The sequence below is a fragment of the Magallana gigas genome, chromosome 1 (assembly GCF_963853765.1).
Source record: "Magallana gigas chromosome 1, xbMagGiga1.1, whole genome shotgun sequence".
Lineage (NCBI taxonomy): Eukaryota > Metazoa > Mollusca > Bivalvia > Ostreida > Ostreidae > Magallana > Magallana gigas.
Genome location: NC_088853.1, coordinates 42,583 through 60,047, shown reverse-complemented (window position 1 = coordinate 60,047; position 17,465 = coordinate 42,583). Strand labels below are relative to the sequence as shown.

The 17,465-nt window shown below is 34.1% G+C and overlaps 2 protein-coding genes and 1 long non-coding RNA gene across 3 annotated transcripts; all 3 read left to right on the top strand.

Annotated features, from left to right (window-relative positions):
• Positions 1-211: 211 nt before the first annotated feature.
• LOC117686894 (uncharacterized) lies at positions 212-2,200 on the top strand. The gene is made up of 4 exons (XM_066078652.1): positions 212-1,219; positions 1,412-1,598; positions 1,796-2,020; positions 2,175-2,200. The coding sequence occupies exons 1-4, from the start codon at positions 458-460 to the stop codon at positions 2,198-2,200; spliced, it is 1,200 nt and encodes a 399-aa protein (XP_065934724.1). The 5' UTR covers positions 212-457.
• LOC136274168 (uncharacterized) lies at positions 2,184-3,056 on the top strand. The gene is made up of 3 exons (XM_066080623.1): positions 2,184-2,321; positions 2,458-2,609; positions 2,820-3,056. Exons 1-3 carry the CDS (start codon positions 2,251-2,253, stop codon positions 2,999-3,001), a joined length of 405 nt encoding a protein of 134 aa, XP_065936695.1. The 5' UTR covers positions 2,184-2,250; the 3' UTR covers positions 3,002-3,056.
• A 12,533-nt stretch (positions 3,057-15,589) lies between these two features.
• Positions 15,590-17,153, top strand: LOC117688364 (uncharacterized). The gene is made up of 3 exons (XR_010712482.1): positions 15,590-16,441; positions 16,803-16,870; positions 17,064-17,153. It is a non-coding gene; the product is annotated as an uncharacterized lncRNA (long non-coding RNA).
• The last annotated feature ends 312 nt before the right edge of the window (positions 17,154-17,465 follow it).

Genomic DNA, 17,465 nt, shown 5'->3' with positions numbered 1-17,465 from the left:
TTTACTATAGGCTACCATAATGTTTAAGTACATAATTTATTTTATTATAAAAAATAAAAAAAAGTTTAACGTCAAGTGGCTTATCGTCTCAAGCCAAGGGTTTTGTGTCCATTCTATTCCCTGTTGAAATAGAATGGACACAAAACCCGTGGCTTGAGACGATGCAAGTGGCTGTGCTAAATAAGTTGTGAAACTCTTTATACTGAAAATTTAGAATTTTTTTCTTCAGATTTTTCGTCAAGCTTTTCAAGAATTGGAGCCTCGGCCTTCAGAGAACAACACCTTACCTGATCACTCCATTGACCTAATTGAACCAGGGGATCCCAATGATGAGCATCCCATTGAACCCACTGCATCAACAAATGCATTACCAGAGACCCAATCAAAAAAATGCCAGGCCACACTTCAAGTTCCACAGAGGACAAGGCGGATCCAAGTGTCATTGGATAAGAAAAACATGGTGTCCACAAGTACTCAGTGCTCAAGCCTGACTGACAACATTCCACTTAGAGTAATTGCTGGTCTGACCCCTGTCCTTCAGCAGCATGCAGTTGAGAATGTGGAGGACAATGATGATGATAGTGACATTGAGGGTGGTGACATTGAGGGTAGTGATGAGGACCCTGACTTTGACCTAGATAGTGAATATCCAGAGAGTGATAGCAGTGATGAAGAGGATGAAGAATTCCAGCTGAGCACTGATATAACACCGGAAGAGGAGAGACAATTTTTAGTGTCTGAGGTACAGTTAGCCAAACTTTTGCAAAACTGTAGAGTTTGCGGTAGTGCATGTCACACAGTAGTGAATGGTGTTCGTGGAACCATGATTTCAACATCCTCTGTGTGCCCTAATGGACACTCCAGTACTTGGGAAAGCCAAAGATGCCATCATGGAATGCCATGGGCAAATTTGTTGGTTGCCGGTGCTATTGTGTTTAGTGGAGCGAATGCCTCAAAAAGCCTCAGACTCTTTCGACATCTGAACCTGCAGATGATGTCCATGTCCACATTCAGCAGACTGCAGGCATCTTATGTTGTACCTGCCTCCATTTTCACATGGGACTTCCATCAACAGACCCTTCTTGCGGAGTACCAGGGAAGATCTTTGACCCTTGGTGGAGACGCACGGTGTGATTCTCCTGGATTCTCAGCGAAATTTGGCTCCTACACGTTGATGGAATTGAGCAGTGGAAAAATTCTGGATTTTCAGTTAGTGCAGGTAATTAAAATGACTATAATTTTCATCATCTTATATAGATATAGAATTTCACACTATAATTAAAATATGTCTTCTCTGATACATACACTTAATACATTTACATTGTATATGCATCATAGAAATGTATTAAATTTAAGTTTATATATCTTAAATTAATTAGTGCACGTTTATTTATGATTTTGTACTTAATAGAGTAATGAAGTACCAGGGTCAACACACATGGAGTTGGAGGGGTTAAAGAGAGGGCTGAAACACCTAGAAGACGCAGGTCTACATATTGAAAATCTTGTCACTGATCGACATGGTATGATAAAGAAATACATGCGAGAGGATCACCAAGACAAGAACCACTTCTTCGATGTGTGGCATGTGGCTAAAGGTAAATTTTGATGATATTCATTAATTTGGAGTTTTGACATATACGACTATTAAGTAATTATTTTAACAGACAAAGCTCATGTGCATATTATGAATTGTAGTAAAATGAAAAGAATAGTTTTTAAACACAAATGAATATGCAATAGGTACCCTGAGAGTGTCATAATGTTATTTAAAGAAACTAATAATTTTATTTAGGAATTTCTAAGAAACTGGAGACAGCATCAAAGAAGAGAGATTGCGGCAACATTAGGCCCTGGATCAAGTCCTCAGTGAACCACTGTTACTGGGTAGCTGCATCCTGTAGTGGGGACAGTGAACTAAAGGTGCAAAAATGGTCCTCCCTTGTCCAGCATGTTTCAAATCAGCATGAACATTGTGAACATGAACTGCTCAATGAGGAGAGGTTGTGGTTGAAAGAGGGTATGTTTTTTTGGTAAATAAATAAGAGTCTTACAATTTGAACTTACATATACTGACTATTTTTAATAAAAATAACCACCCTAAAAGGCAATTGCATGACATCTTACATCTTAATATATAAATTAACAGGATCAAGAGCTCACAAACTCTTCAGGCAAGTTGTGGAGAGCAGATACTTGACAAGAGATGTAGGCAAGCTGTCTCCCCTCCATCAGACATATGGGTTAGAAATGTATCATAGCGTCGTGAATTCCTTTGCACCAAAAAACACCCACTTTTTCTACCCAGCTATGATGGCAAGGTATGTTTCAATGATCATCAGTTCAAAAATCATCTGAGAATATTTTTCGTAAAAAAATATTTAATTTAAATATTCTCACTTGTGAATTAGAGAGTTACTGTACAAGTTTACCAAATTTTTTTCCATTTATTTACAGACTATGTGTCTCTGCACTCCATTTTAATGAAAATGGACAACGTCACCAGGCCACAACCAAAGATGGGGTAGCACGTTGGCAGATCAGCTATCCAAAGGAGAAAAAAGGGACCCAAGCTGTTGTAAAGCCCAACAAAACAGCAGTTACATTTGGTATGTTCTTATGTGCCTGTCGTATTGACTTATAAATTCTTTACTTATAATGGTGTATGTGTCAGTTTAAAACAGAACAAACACCATTTTTTAATTAATTTGTTATTCCGCTCAACACATATTTATAACGCACTACATCACAGTTTGATAATTTACAAATTTCATTGTTGATGTGATTAAAACTACATGATCAATTTTTTTTTTTCACAGACTATGTAGATATCCTCCGGATAAATCTATGCGAGCGACGAAGACAGCATCCCTCATACACTCAGTCCAATGATGACGCTCACGTGTCCCTTGGATATTGCCCACCAGCACTGACGTTAGGATTTGAGGGCTTTGTAAAAGAAGATCTGATAGCTACGCGTCGTTCCAGGTTCAGTCATTGAGTGTTCTAAATAGGGCGTGGATACTTGAAACCGGTATACTGCTCCGACGGGAAGATGTCCCTTATCTTGGATACTACACATGCTGGAAGGATTTTTCGATTCCCCTTGCCAAGTCGCTGCCAAACCCATAAGACAAACCTCCTGTATGCAACATATCTGTAGACTCTGATAATAGAATTTTATTGTTATTGGTATATGTATTTTTTGGTTGTTAAAATGTATATACTTAATATATTTTAATAACTGCAATAAACAAACAGATTTTTCTGTTGACTGAATATACATTATTTTGAATAAAGTTTGGTTTCAATGAAATGCACAATTATATTTCTCTCTTTCGTAAGCATGATAAGGTGTGAGAATACTTACTCATTAATTGGTTCATTGTCATCAATGGGCCCATCAGACTGGATATAGTCATAAAGGCTGACCTCTAAAACTCGAATGTTCAAGCAGTTGTCTATAAATGTCTGGTGCTGAGTGATGCACTCTATACCGAAGTAGTCTCTGATGTGGTCAATGACTGGTATCTCTGAGCAACAAATGCACTCTGCTTCAGTGGGCATCACCTCGCATGATCCACACTCGCACCTGTGTAAAGTTGTAAACATATATTCATTTATTTGAATATCTCTATTATTAAATGTGTTATTCTTAAGGCAAATATAATTTATTAAGGCCAGGTAAGCTTTTTTTTTTTAGCGAGAAAGACTTCGTAACTTCCTACGGCGCCATTACCAGCTGATTACCAGATTACAGAGCCCGCAAGTACTTCTAAAAAACTGTATCAGTATGCGTAATGATAGTTATAACTATTTAAATTTATGCTGGAATAACGGATAATGAGTTCTTGTTGTAAGTTTTAAAATAATAATAAGCACCAATAACGAAGATTAACTTACCAAATCGTTCCGTTTCGTCGATGACCTGGGTTGTCCTCGGTGTCAGACTCGCTTTCTTCGCTACTTTGCGGAGAATTTTCTTGATTTACACACTCTGCTTGAGGTTCGAACATGTAAGGTCGTATGTCCATTACCAACGGAATATCCTCCAAGTCATAATTGCTGTCATCCATTTTTGGGATTTGTTTTATTTCTGTCAAAGTTATCTCGATCTATGTACACACTACGATGACCTTTTCAAGAATTGACACTTATGACGTCACACAGTACCACGTGACCCCTATCTCATTAGCGGAAATTTTAACTGCGAGAGCTCCAATTTAGGACCCTTTTAACAGACAATTGCGGCCGTTTGTGATGCTTATTTTATGCTATATCAATATTTATGTGTTATTAGAAGGTATTTTTGTTTGATTCTCAACTTTTTTGAAAACGTGATAAAAATCCTTTAAAAATGCCCTTCTAAAAAGATGAGTTTTTAGTTGACATTTCAAAGACCCACTGGAAGCTGATTCAAGCATTTTGACGGAAAAATGCAGTAAGCTATTGCAGTTAATATTATTGAACTAGGTTTTTATGGTAATTTATCATTAAAAATCGCGTACATCCGTTAATACTAATAATATATTTTAGGTTCTTGTAAACTTTAGCACACAAGTCCATTTGTTATATTCCTCAAAGATACGGAAATCAAGCATATAATTGACTTGAATTTGGCAGAAAAAAAATAAAAATATATATTGCTGTTTATAAAACCAAACGTTCTGCTGTATAACTCGGGTCATACTAATTGCGCTATTGAGATAGCAAGTATCGGGGACATAACCAGTTTTAACAAGAGTTAAAATATCCATGTTGTCCCTCATTGTCACAAAAAGTAAATATAACGTGATATCAAGGACCGTTATAGTTTTAACCTTTTTTCTGAAATTCATTTAAGATTGAATAAATAAGTGATTAACAATCGAATTAACAAGTTATTTTTTTTATTTGGCAAACATTAACATTCTTTCTCTACAATGGTGCAATTTTTGTTTGCACTTGCGTAGCAATCAGTGTTCATTTTTTTTCCCTCATTAACCCAATGATTTTTTTTAATTCTCTGATAAGTTCAATGTTATTTTGCATATGCATATGTATTTAGTCTGTAACTGCAGCCAATCAACGGTAAGCTTAATCTACTAAAAAGAAAGTTTGAGGTTAGCGAGTGGGTATTTTTTATGTGTGACGTAGCATCAAAGACTTTAAAGCGACATCACGAGAAAAAAACACACCACAATCGTTCTAATAATAATGATAATCATAATGCTTTGGGGATACCTTTGCCATTACATCAAGAATGTGGTCATAATATCAATTCAAGTAATCCGAACACGAATACGGAGGAGTTAGAAGTTAATGATTAATGATTAAAAACCAGTGGATAAAAAGTAACACCTGTCAAACTCTGTGAAAAAATGCTGTGTTTGAGTCACAAGAAGATTTAATCACTTACGTTAATACCCGTTACAAAATATTCATAAATTGTGTTTGGCGCATCATTGTGAAGACACCGAAGGTTTCGCATCAATTTGGCGAAAATATACGGAAAAGGCTAGTTTATGACAGACAAACCACAATAAAGACTGTAGTCTCTCGCCATTATAACTGCGGGAGACTAATAACGACTACATGTGTACTAATCATTTGTAAAGGGTCCATGAAACCAAATAGATAATCATTGAGGCTAACGCTTTTACACGAGTAAGTCAGCTAATGTATTTACAGGTTAATCTCGATAACTCGAAGTTCATGGGACCAGGAGTAAAAATTCGAGAGATCAAGAGTTCGAGAGATCAAAACTTGAGTAAAATCCTGAATATTAATGTCCGTTCGTATTGGGTTTTGAAATTATAGTAGTCGGAGGTTGTATTTATATTATCTGGGATCGTTTATTTTACAATATTTGTATTCCTCCATTTCAGGTACATGACTTTGGCTTAATTTCACCAACAAAGCAGTTGATTTGATTAAATAAAATGATTTTGCTTTCATTCAAGCATTTCCCTTATTTATTATTGCATGATCTCAAAATACGAAAATAGTACTAAATGTATACAAACATTGAAATGTGTAATAAACTCTGCTCATTTTAACATTTTTTTCACATATTTAACAATATTAAACCTCACATTTTACTATATGAAATATTGACTAAACAATGTAATGCAATAGAAGTTGATGTGCAATCGTTGCAAATGTAAAAATATCGGCTATCAAACATGATTTATAAGAATTTGTTGACACGTCTCTAAATTATTTTCTCATTGTCACTATTAATAAACCATTTTATATTACGTGTAGCAATCAAGAAGGTGTTAAAATTGATCAATTAAATTATTATTGTCCCTCTTAATACCAAAGCACTGATGTAGTACGTGTCATCTATGTAAACGCTGGCCGCAGGCTATTACTGCTGTCCAGGTAAGGTCCACGAGGAGCTAATTATACGCTCGATCGGTCGCGTGTATACACAGTTCACTTCGAGTTATCAAGAGTTAAAAACACTTAATTATGTTTATCCATAATTAATAATTTTCACAATAGACCATTACTTCATATAGCATTATTCCACGCATATTCATGCAATAATTTACCTCTATCTGCTCAAAATTGAACCACCTGAGCCCTTCATCTTTGTACAGTAAAACATCACATAACAAATAGGTATGTTGCACTCTGCCACTTTTGTGACTTTATTGTTTAACCAACTTTGGTTTGAAATAGTCAGGAAAATGAGAATAGATGATTATATAACAATGATTAATAAGTTTATAAAATTAATCATAGAATTATGAATATTTCATTCTTTATGCCATAATATTTCACAACTAAAATAATCCATAACTCCCATTACTGATGTAATCAATGATGTGATTGATTAGATATAATATGCAAAACATAACCGTTGTGGTCTGAAAGTGCCATGTACTTGATTAATCTTAATTAAATCTAGTTCAGACCCCAAGGAGGGAGTGAGAAAATTTGAAGTGGCAAAGTGCATTCCTATACCTTTAAAAATGGACTAATATTTGCAAGGATATGCATACGCCTCACAAACCTTAGACCTCTATACATGCAAACACATACAGATACTATTCATGCATGGGTAAGGATATACATATGTCCCACCCAACAAGATGTACAAGGTAACCTAATACTTGTTATATATAGTAATCATAGGTAGGAATATACACATGTCCAACCCATTCAAAGCTTTGACATGAAAATAACAGTTAATATTTCAAATTATTTTACTCTGTTAAAGGCAGGAATTAAACTATAACCGACAATCCTAGTTCGCAATATAAGTTATCAAGAAATATACATATGTTTCTGAATAACAGTGTCTATCCATAAGTTCACAGTCAGTCTTTGCTCTCTCTTAACTAGATTAACTGGTCTAATATAACTTTTGAATGCAACTGATTTCCATCGACCTAAAAGTTTAATTTTGCTGTCACTCATGCCAATGCCCGCACAGTGAGACGCCATGCCTATCCGGAAAGAATGGCTAGTAATTCGACTCGTATCCAACTTTGCAAATGATAGACAGTTTTTTAATACCGCCGAAAGTTTACCCCTGGAAACTGTAATATTTGGTACATAACAAAAAAGAGGCCCATTTTGTACTCCTCTTAACTTAATGTAGTTTTCTAGGCATTGAACTGGACAATACTTTTTGTTACTTGCAGAGTGAATAGTGAGAAAAAATGGTTTGCCTACGTGATGTTTATATGTAACAAATTTGATAATTAAATGCTCTTGCTGCCTGGAAATTTGATAAAACTGAATTAATTTTTTGTTAATTACCTTTTGACATGATGTTATTTCCCCGACTCTCAAAAATCCATAAAAGGCCATCAAAAACATTGCTCTAAACAAGGCTTTTTCAAATGCATTGGAAACCGTAAATGGTAAAAAATCACAAATTTTATGCAAAATATGTTTTGTAATAGGTATTCTAACATCTTGTGAAGGTTTAAGTCTGCGTGTTAATAAGAGCGATTTTTGTATTAAAAAGGACGAGCATGGATCCCCAAAACTGTTGAGCTTATGGATGTAACTAATAGCAGAGAGATATGATGATAGTTGTTGCAGCATAGTCCTTTGGAAATAGGTATGCAACATAGTATACTAATATATGTTGCTTCACTGGAAACTCAATAATTAACTCGTATTTCTCGGCAAAATCTTTAAAAACAGTCCACGCATGGGAGTACGAAGCTAATGAGGAAATAGTAAGGCTCGCATCCAATAGTCTTTGTATGTCACCTCTTAATTTGGAAATGGCGGTAGTGGAGGTATGTTGCTGTCGGCCCAGGGTGCCAGTTGTAAAAACTGATTTACCTTTGAACGAGAAAGACAATCACATAGTAAATGTTCTTTTGGAGTCAAATGCTGAGCTTTAATATAAATTTTAAACTTCAAGCATATCAATACCAGTTTTCGCAAAAGAAACATAATGTGGTTATCTTTTGCCATTTGTTTATTAATGACATGAACCAGTGCTTCATTGTCTGTGTTAAACAAATGCACTTATTAGCCATATATTTTGACCAGACATCAACAACTATTGGGTATAATTCTAAAACTGCTATGTTCTGATTTCGCCAACTGTCATTCCATTCTCCTTTGAACCACTGACTACCAAAAACCGCAGCATACCCCACAGCTCCAGATGCATCTGTATATAACCCTAGTGCAGTTGAACTTAACCATATATCTGGGAAAAACCTTGAAGAACCATTAAAATTACTCAAGAATTCATACCAGACACTTAAATCCTCCTTAACTTGTTACGTTATCGTAATTCTATAATACTGCTTTTTAACTCCAATGGTCAGATCTATTAGCCTCCTTAAAAAGGCCCTGCCTGGCAACACTACATTACAAGCAAAATTCAATAAATCTATAATTGACTGCAGCTCTTACATCGCAAACTGGATTTTGTTGACACACTTTAAAAATATTTCCTTTCGTTATCTGCATTCCATTTTTGTTGAATCCAATTCACAACCCAGGTAAGTTACAACTTGGTTAGGACCACATGTTTTTTCAAGTGAAATAGGAACCCCAATGTCTGAACACATATTCAAGAAAGATTTCAGCTTGAAGACACATTGAGTTGGCGATGTATCCACAATGATAAAGTCATCCAAAACATGTGATATACATGTTATACTAAGTTTATTTTGTGCTATCCATTGTAGGGCTGTTGAGAATCGTTGAAATATTTTACAAGATGAACTTAGACCAAACTGCAAACATGTATCAAAGTAATATTTACTCTTCCACTTGAACCCAAGAAACTGATACTGAGATTGATGAATATTGATAATTATAAATTCTGACTTAATGTCCGTTTTAAAACATAAAGCACCTTTCCCACACTTTTTTTATGAAATGAATAGCATCTGAAATAGATGAGTATTGAACAAATGACTCATCAGGTGGTATGTTATCATTAATTGATTGATTTTCTGGGTATGACAAATAATGAATCATTCTAAATTCACCTGGCTCTTTCTTTTCAACCAAACCAGTGGTGAACATTGTAAATTGGAAAATGGTTTATTTTTAAAAGGTTCTTGAACTCTACCAGCCGAAATTTCTTTTTGTATTTTTTGATCAATAATTTCTGGTTTTGTAAGAGCCGAATTTAAATTTTTTACTCTATTCCAGGACATTCTCCAACAAAGCCTAAATAAAAACCATTTGAAAAACCCTGAACTAGAAAATTAGTTTCATCTTCATCATACCCTGATAACCAATAAGCAAGTCTATTTACCGTGATTGGCGTTGGGACCTTGCTTGGATGTACCAAACGATTTTGATTGGTTATATTGTTTCCCTGTTTTGTACTATCTGTTTGGTTTTGATACTTCTGCATGATACGAAAGGGCTTGCTTTGTACATTGAATAAAAGGGTGTGACCCGCCGCAGTTATAACATCTGTGTTGGAAGCGACAAGACAAGCCTGCTGAACAATGCTTACCTGAATGGTACTGGAAACAGACACCTCTTGGCATAGAGCTATATGACATATCTTTATGACTTTTATTAGGTTTTGAAGAGAGAGCTGTCGTCAGTCTGGCATTAACATATAACTCCATGTGTACATCACCCCATGAAACTGGTCCTTGGGCAACAGGCATCCTAAAATCGGTGTCGTAAGCTTTCCAATTGCCCTTGGCGTCTGCAATATCTCTGACTGTTTCTAAATGTTTAGCTTATTTAGATTGTTTTTCTGGGTATTTCATACAATAAATTGCAGCAAATCTATAACATGCTGTAAGCCAGTCATGCATGGATGAGAGAGTTACCTCGTTTTGGGAATCATTCTCGACCTGGTGGATTGCCAGCTTGCCTGGACTGTCACCATCTTCGACCTGAATAGAGAACTTACCTTTCTTTTGTTTGTCTTTCAACAAAAGGCTTGAAAATTCTATATACTGGTTTGACCAATTGGTACTGCTGTACTAACAAAACATGTCGAACACTTACCAGCGATTTTTTCAGTGTGATCCACAACTACCGCTTCATCTGAGTGTTGAATAGGGTTGTCCAGATGTCTAGATTTTCTTACCAACCCGTCATTATCATCGTTGTTAGATGCCCCTTGAGGGTATATACTAATACTCCCCTGACAATTTGAACCACTGTTGCTGTTAATGTTGTTTATCAGCGTTGTCAACGCATCTATAATTGTAGCCGTCACCCGCTGGGTCATCTGTGCTGTGATGGTTTTAAGTTTCTTCGGGGGATAAAGCTGGCGAAACCGCTTCCAAGTACATTAATGTCCTACTTTTTTTTTTTTTTTTTTGAGACAGTTGATGGTCTTGCACGAACTTGGCTTGTTCTTTTTGGTAGCATACTTATTTTTGATGACGATAGAAGAACTAAAATTACAAATTCACTGATCTTGGTTAGTAGAATTGTCAACATCCGGTTTGAATAGAATCGGGAAATATATGATAAAACATGAAAATTCCGGAATACCTAAAATCGCATCTTTTTTTTAATATTGTGTAGTTTATTGAATATTAAATGATAAACCTAAGGAAAGCATAATTAGACTGTAGATTTAAAAATAAAATCCAATAACAACGCATACATATAAAATTGTGGTAAATACATTGTAATGTAATAAAATAAACCTCGGGGAGGTATGAACAAAAAATGAAATATGTAAGGAAAATACAAATAAATTTGTGTTTAATTTTTTGCAGTAAGACAGGCCTCGGGGCTTGAAAATCTCAGGAAAACACAAGTAAATTGTGTTTATTCCAGTGCAATGAAATTCGCCTCGTGGAGGCAACAAATAAACACTCATGAAAAATCTCAGGAAAACACAATTCAAATTCTGTTGATTTCCGTGTAATGAGATCCGCTTTAGGGAGGCAAATATTGAATATGAAAGATCTCAGGAAACACAAGTAAATTGCGTTGATTCCAGTGCAGTGAGATCCGCCTCAGGGAGGCTAAAGAAATATGAATAATTTCTGGAAAACACCAGTAAATTGTGATGATTCCAGTGCAATGAGATCCGCCTCGGAGAGGCAAAAATGAAAATGAAAATTATAATGAAAACACTAGTAAATTATGCTGAATCCAGTGCAATGAGATCTGCCTCAGTGAGGCAATACAAATTTGAAAACTGTAAGGAAAACACAAGTTAATTATGATAAGACTATGTGATGGATATCGATTAAGGAAAATACATTCTTTCCATATTACAAAGAAATAAAATGATGCTCATATATCTATGTAAATCTACATATATAACGTTATAGATATACAATGTATATATCTGATTACTTTAAAATTACAAGAGACAATCGCCCAAAACTTTAACTCATTTTAGACAACATAAGTCCGCGCAAACTTCTATAGAATTGAACATTTCATGTTTATTGAGGTGGACGCTGTCAACAAGAAATTTATGGTCACACGCCTTGAACTTGGGCGAAGGGAAAAGGTCATTATGCTCCCAAAATGAAGCGAATTTAAATATGTGCAGAGAAGATTTTAGAAGGATATTTACTTCATCTACAATACTGTTGTAGTCCAAACATTGCTTAAATCGTGGCAGCAATTTACATACATGGACCTGAGCGACTCCAGATCTATAGTGCAGTACCGATACAATAGATTCAATATTTGCTGCCAATTCTTCGGAAGACGTCGCACGTCAAACATCATTCCCCCCAACAATCAGAATTATGTTACGAGGTTTTACTTTTTCAATGAAACTCGCATCCTCGCGGAGAATGCCCAAAATAGTGCGACCTCCCACTCATCTATAAAATATCCTATGATTTCCTCTTAGACCAAGATCCTCACAGTACCTAACATTCTCATTACTAACTAGGAATTGTTGAAAGCGGCGCACAATAGAATGACCCAATATATGTACTTTATTGGGCTCCATCAGTAAAATAAAACAAAAATATAAACCTTACCGCTTTACAGATCGTTTTGGAAATGTTCAATGCTTAGCTATCGGCGTCCTGAAAGAAAGTGAGAACCCAGGCTACGCAGCACAGTTAAGGCTGTCAATAAACTCCGTTCAGACAAAAAGTACGGGAAATGTGCATTATGACATCACGGTATATTACAAACCTCGAAAGTACTTATTAATCTATTTATTAGTAAAATTAACTTATACTAATCTTTTAATTAAAAACAACAAATGCTATAACTTACAATTTTGATGTCCGTTATATCGTACACACTGAAAAATAAGCGAGATGTCGTTCTCGCTGTACTACAAAATATGACGTCACATGCTTCAAAATGACGCATTAAGTTAAATCATTGAAGGCTATCGTGCAGTTTTATAGCGAAGAAAAATAAATGTCATACATTAACGGAAAAGTATAAATGAATATTTTGTTTAAAATCATTATTAGTAGAATGCTACCTATATAGTCTTATAGTATTTCATTTTGTTAAAAGTATGCATCGTATAAAGAAGCCACCTCGGTTTTGTATAATATATCGTATATCTAAAATCTGAGTACCTAAATAAATCACTTAATTGCAAGGGCATACACTTACCTGATCCCGACAAACTTTTACATGTGAATTTGAAATATGTTATGTAGCTTAAAAACTTCTACGATCCTTGTAAAATCTTACAAATTAATTATTTTTTAATGAAATTAACCCTGTGACCTTCAAAATTATTCAACATATGCATTATAAATTACGGTTTCTACTAACAAATATTCTTATCTTAAATTGTTCGCACCGTTTTTCAAAATCTACGATATAACATCAAGTTATTTCATTATTCAGTTGTGAATTTTGACATGATTATGCCCTTGCAATAGTGAATTTTTTAAATGACCTCAAAACCACAAATACATCTGCTTGTACCATGCGACTGCCATATCACGTGACCACTATGAACATAAAATATTGTACTGTTATATATATTTTAGAAATATATTGCATTTGAGTGACTGTTATTGATTTTAAAAAGGACATGCCAGTTTAACTAAAGTATACGTGTTTTCATCACAAAAATTTGCCCATATTTTTATTGACCGCCTTAACTGTACTGCGAATTAAAATTACGCTCCCAAGATTTTACCGCGTAAGAAATTCATAGGTTACATACAGCAACGTTGATTTTTTGTCCATATATGAAGATGCTATATAACTTTGACATTACCGCAGGAAAGATAACTCTCCGGAACTTAACAGATTATCAATATGCATGAAACATTTTAAGAAATCTTAAAATTCATATAACGTGACCCAGTTTTTACTTCGAGAGATCAAGAACTTCGAGAGATCAGAAGTTCGAGAGATCAAGTGTAAATTTGCTTAGTTATATAGAAAAAAAATTGGGACTGTGATTCAACTTCGAGAAATCAAGAACTTCGAGAGATCGAAGTTCGAGCCATTAATGTCACTTGTTTATATCCAAAATATTAAAAAACACAATTGGGTTAAATATGAAAAAGCCAAAGAAATCATCTATTAAAAAACCCTGTTGTCAATATAATTTCTGGTCTTGTAACTGACTAAAGATGTTAAAGTCACGAGATCCAGTGGAAACCAAATGATAAAAATACCTCAAGGCTGTGACGTATCTCCCTAAAGTGAAAGTATGTTCCCTATAGAAATGTGTTTATAAAGGTAATAATTTTTTACCATTTAAAAGAAAGGAAACTAATGAAATGGTATACTCCATGGTTAATGAAGAGGTGCTACTACATGTATACTCCACGGTTAATGTAGAGATGCTACTACAAATGTGTCAAATACAAGAGAAATTGATAAAGGCGTCCTTCTACAATGTTCATTAACTCCTGCTATACAGCTTTTTCACCGGGCCACTGTAAACATATTCAGAGTAGTTAGGAATATCATGAATACATTGAATTTCAGCTTGGTTGTTGATGCTTTTGAAAATAAATATTCATCTTGACGAAAACTAATCAAAACAAGGAAATAAAATAGTAAGTGGTTCAGTTAATACAGATGCCCAGGATTACGATAAGTGTTAGTTAGTATATAACCAGGGTAATCCAGGATATTTTGTTTTATCGGCGAGTGTTATAAGTTAATCAGGTAGACATAAATTTGGCTAAACTGGCTTTTCCTACGTCAGTGTGTACAAAAATACAAACGTATAACACTTCCCCGAATAAATTTGGCAAATATCAAAAGCAAATGACCTGAAATGTTATACTACAGAAAAGATCATCTAGAATCATGTGTTTCGTTGTTGTGAATGAAAAGTTCCCCATTATAAATCTCCGTAAGGAATCTGTTTTCATTCCTGTGAATTTTTCCGAGTGTAAGATGATAATCAATTGCACTTCTTTCACAAGTAGTTATATTTTTTATTAAAATTTGTCAAAATGTGCTGCATAAATATCTTTGGACAGACTATAAGGTAAGAAAGTGATTTATTTTTAATTGTCACGATAGCTTAAAAGATCGACTGGATTCCAATGTAGAAATATAATATCTTGGTCAGCACATTTACCTGATATTAATAATTAGCGCTGTTTTCATGAATATAAACAGTTTTAAAAAGGATCATGAGTTCGACGATCATAAAATTAGAAATTTCCTTAACCTACCCGCGTGAATAATTTACCTAAAACTTGAGGCAGGTGCCTTAGTCAGGACCCCCCCCCCCCCTTTAAAAATCAGAACGATCAAATAAAACAAAACAAGCAAAAAAAAACCGGAAACAAAAACAAAAAACGACGAAAAAAGAAAATAATTTAAAAAAAAACTTAAGTGCATTAGCATTGAAATACATAACTGCAAGACCTACATATAGAGTTTTGTCCATTGTGTCAAACGTAAAAGTCAGAAACTAAAATCAGTTCTTAAAAAAGGAAGAATAGACAGATCCTGTACATCCAAACAAGCTTAAACACACATTCAGTACTCCCCCATTACATGACAGATGTAAATTTTATATTTACAAATTAGTGTCATTTATAATAATAATAATAAGGAAGACAACAAACACACACGCTAGTAACTGATGGCACATGACACACAAGATGTGTGTAGTGTTATATTCTGTCAGGTTCTTTTACAAGCAGACATCGACACAAAGTTGGGGTAGATTCTGTCTATTGTATTTCAAACATTGAAACACACGACAAATTAAGTACCAGTCCATATAAAAACCAGACAAACTTTAAAAAATGTGATACATGGTATATCATGAAATAAACTTTTACAGTGTAATTTGGGTTGGACTTTATTAAAAAATGATATGTTTAAAATTTCAAGGAATTTGCTTAAGTGGTTTAGTAAAGAGAGCATTTTAAAGTATGCTGACTTTTTTCTGCAATGCCTATTATTTCTATAGCATACATAGTAGCTTTGGGTTTAATTTTTTACAAAGACCAGATACATGCTAACAAGATATGTGTGTAATATATTCATTTAAATGATAAACTATCGATTTCATATTAAAATTCCGTGGGCTCTATTACAAAAAGATTTTTACAACTGTCTAAACAATAGGAGTTTAATCCTTAAGATTATCTCCCTTTGTGGAACTCTTCTGAATTAGAAACAAGATTCCGTTCATTAAAAATGGCAGACGACTGTCATCCAAATTATGCATTTAAAAACAAATGCAGTTTTTCTGCATTTTCGAACATCACATGCGGATTATCAGCGTTTTTCCCATCTGAAAGGGAATTTGTTCAAATTTCTGACTGTGCAAAAGATGTAAGCGGGCATCTTAGGTCTTTAAAACTTGGACAGGACAGCATTCCATCTGAGGGACATTTACTTCTGCTCAGAATTGGATTATTTTCGCCTGTTCTGAATAATTTTAATATATGCCCTAATCATCGTGCAAAACTCGGTGTAAAATGGAAAAGACACAGTGTGAAGTGTTCATATCCAGACCATTCTCACAATGGAAAGATGGAACGGCCAGTGACACCACAAATGTCTAGATTCATCCTTGAGCACAAAGGAGAGTTAGTGCCTGTTGGATCAGGTTAGTTTCAGGATAATTCACTCTCAATTTTTTAAAAAAAAGTGATGGTCTTTTAATATTACCAGGATCAAATCCCCCAGGGGGTCTATTTTTTTAAACTCTCAACACTGTTCAAGATAAAATATTAATTTTAAAAATTGTTTTCACTAAATTAAATGAAGGGCTTTCAAGATTAATTTGTGCAGATTGTGTTAAGATTAATTACAGATGTATAGTGTTATGTAAATATTGTTGTTATTTCAGAAAATGCTGTAATATGCTCTCAATATATTTACTTATATCTTTTTAAATTTTTTAACCTTTAATTTAATAAGCAAATCTTGCCATTAAATTAACTTCAAAGTCTTCTTTTACTGTCCAGGCATTTGTCGGAGATGTAGATTTGAATTGTACAAGGAGATGGAAAATTCGAACAAGATTGAGAATGAAGTAAGATATGAAAAGTTGACACAGTAATATAAGAGGAATGGATATATATATATATATATATATATATATATATATATATATATATATATATATATGCAATTATTTCATTTATAGTTTGAATGTGGTTAAATAAGATTAAATTGGTTTGGATACATTAAGTCTCCATGTAGTTGTTAATTATTATATTTTACAGTTACCACCAAAGTGTACACATCCAGATGTATTGACACCAATAAAGATTGAGGACACTAAGGAAGTTAATGTAGATATGGTACACATGGATATTTTTATTTTAAAATCATCAATGATGATTTATTTTATCCTATATCACTGTATGTGTAATTTGGTTAAATCAATGACAATCAAGAATATGCATATAAAGATAATCAGCTTTCCTTATTTTTGATTATGTATTTCATGATTTTAATTAGAACCTGATTGATAAAATAATTGTGCATTTTAATTGAAAGTTTTATTTTTATACAGGAAGAAAAAGATAAAATTTGGAAAAATGATGATCACCTGGAGATATTTTCTGATGAAGATTCAGTGGGTGTAAGTATCTGTGATGACTATACTTGAACTGATTACAACT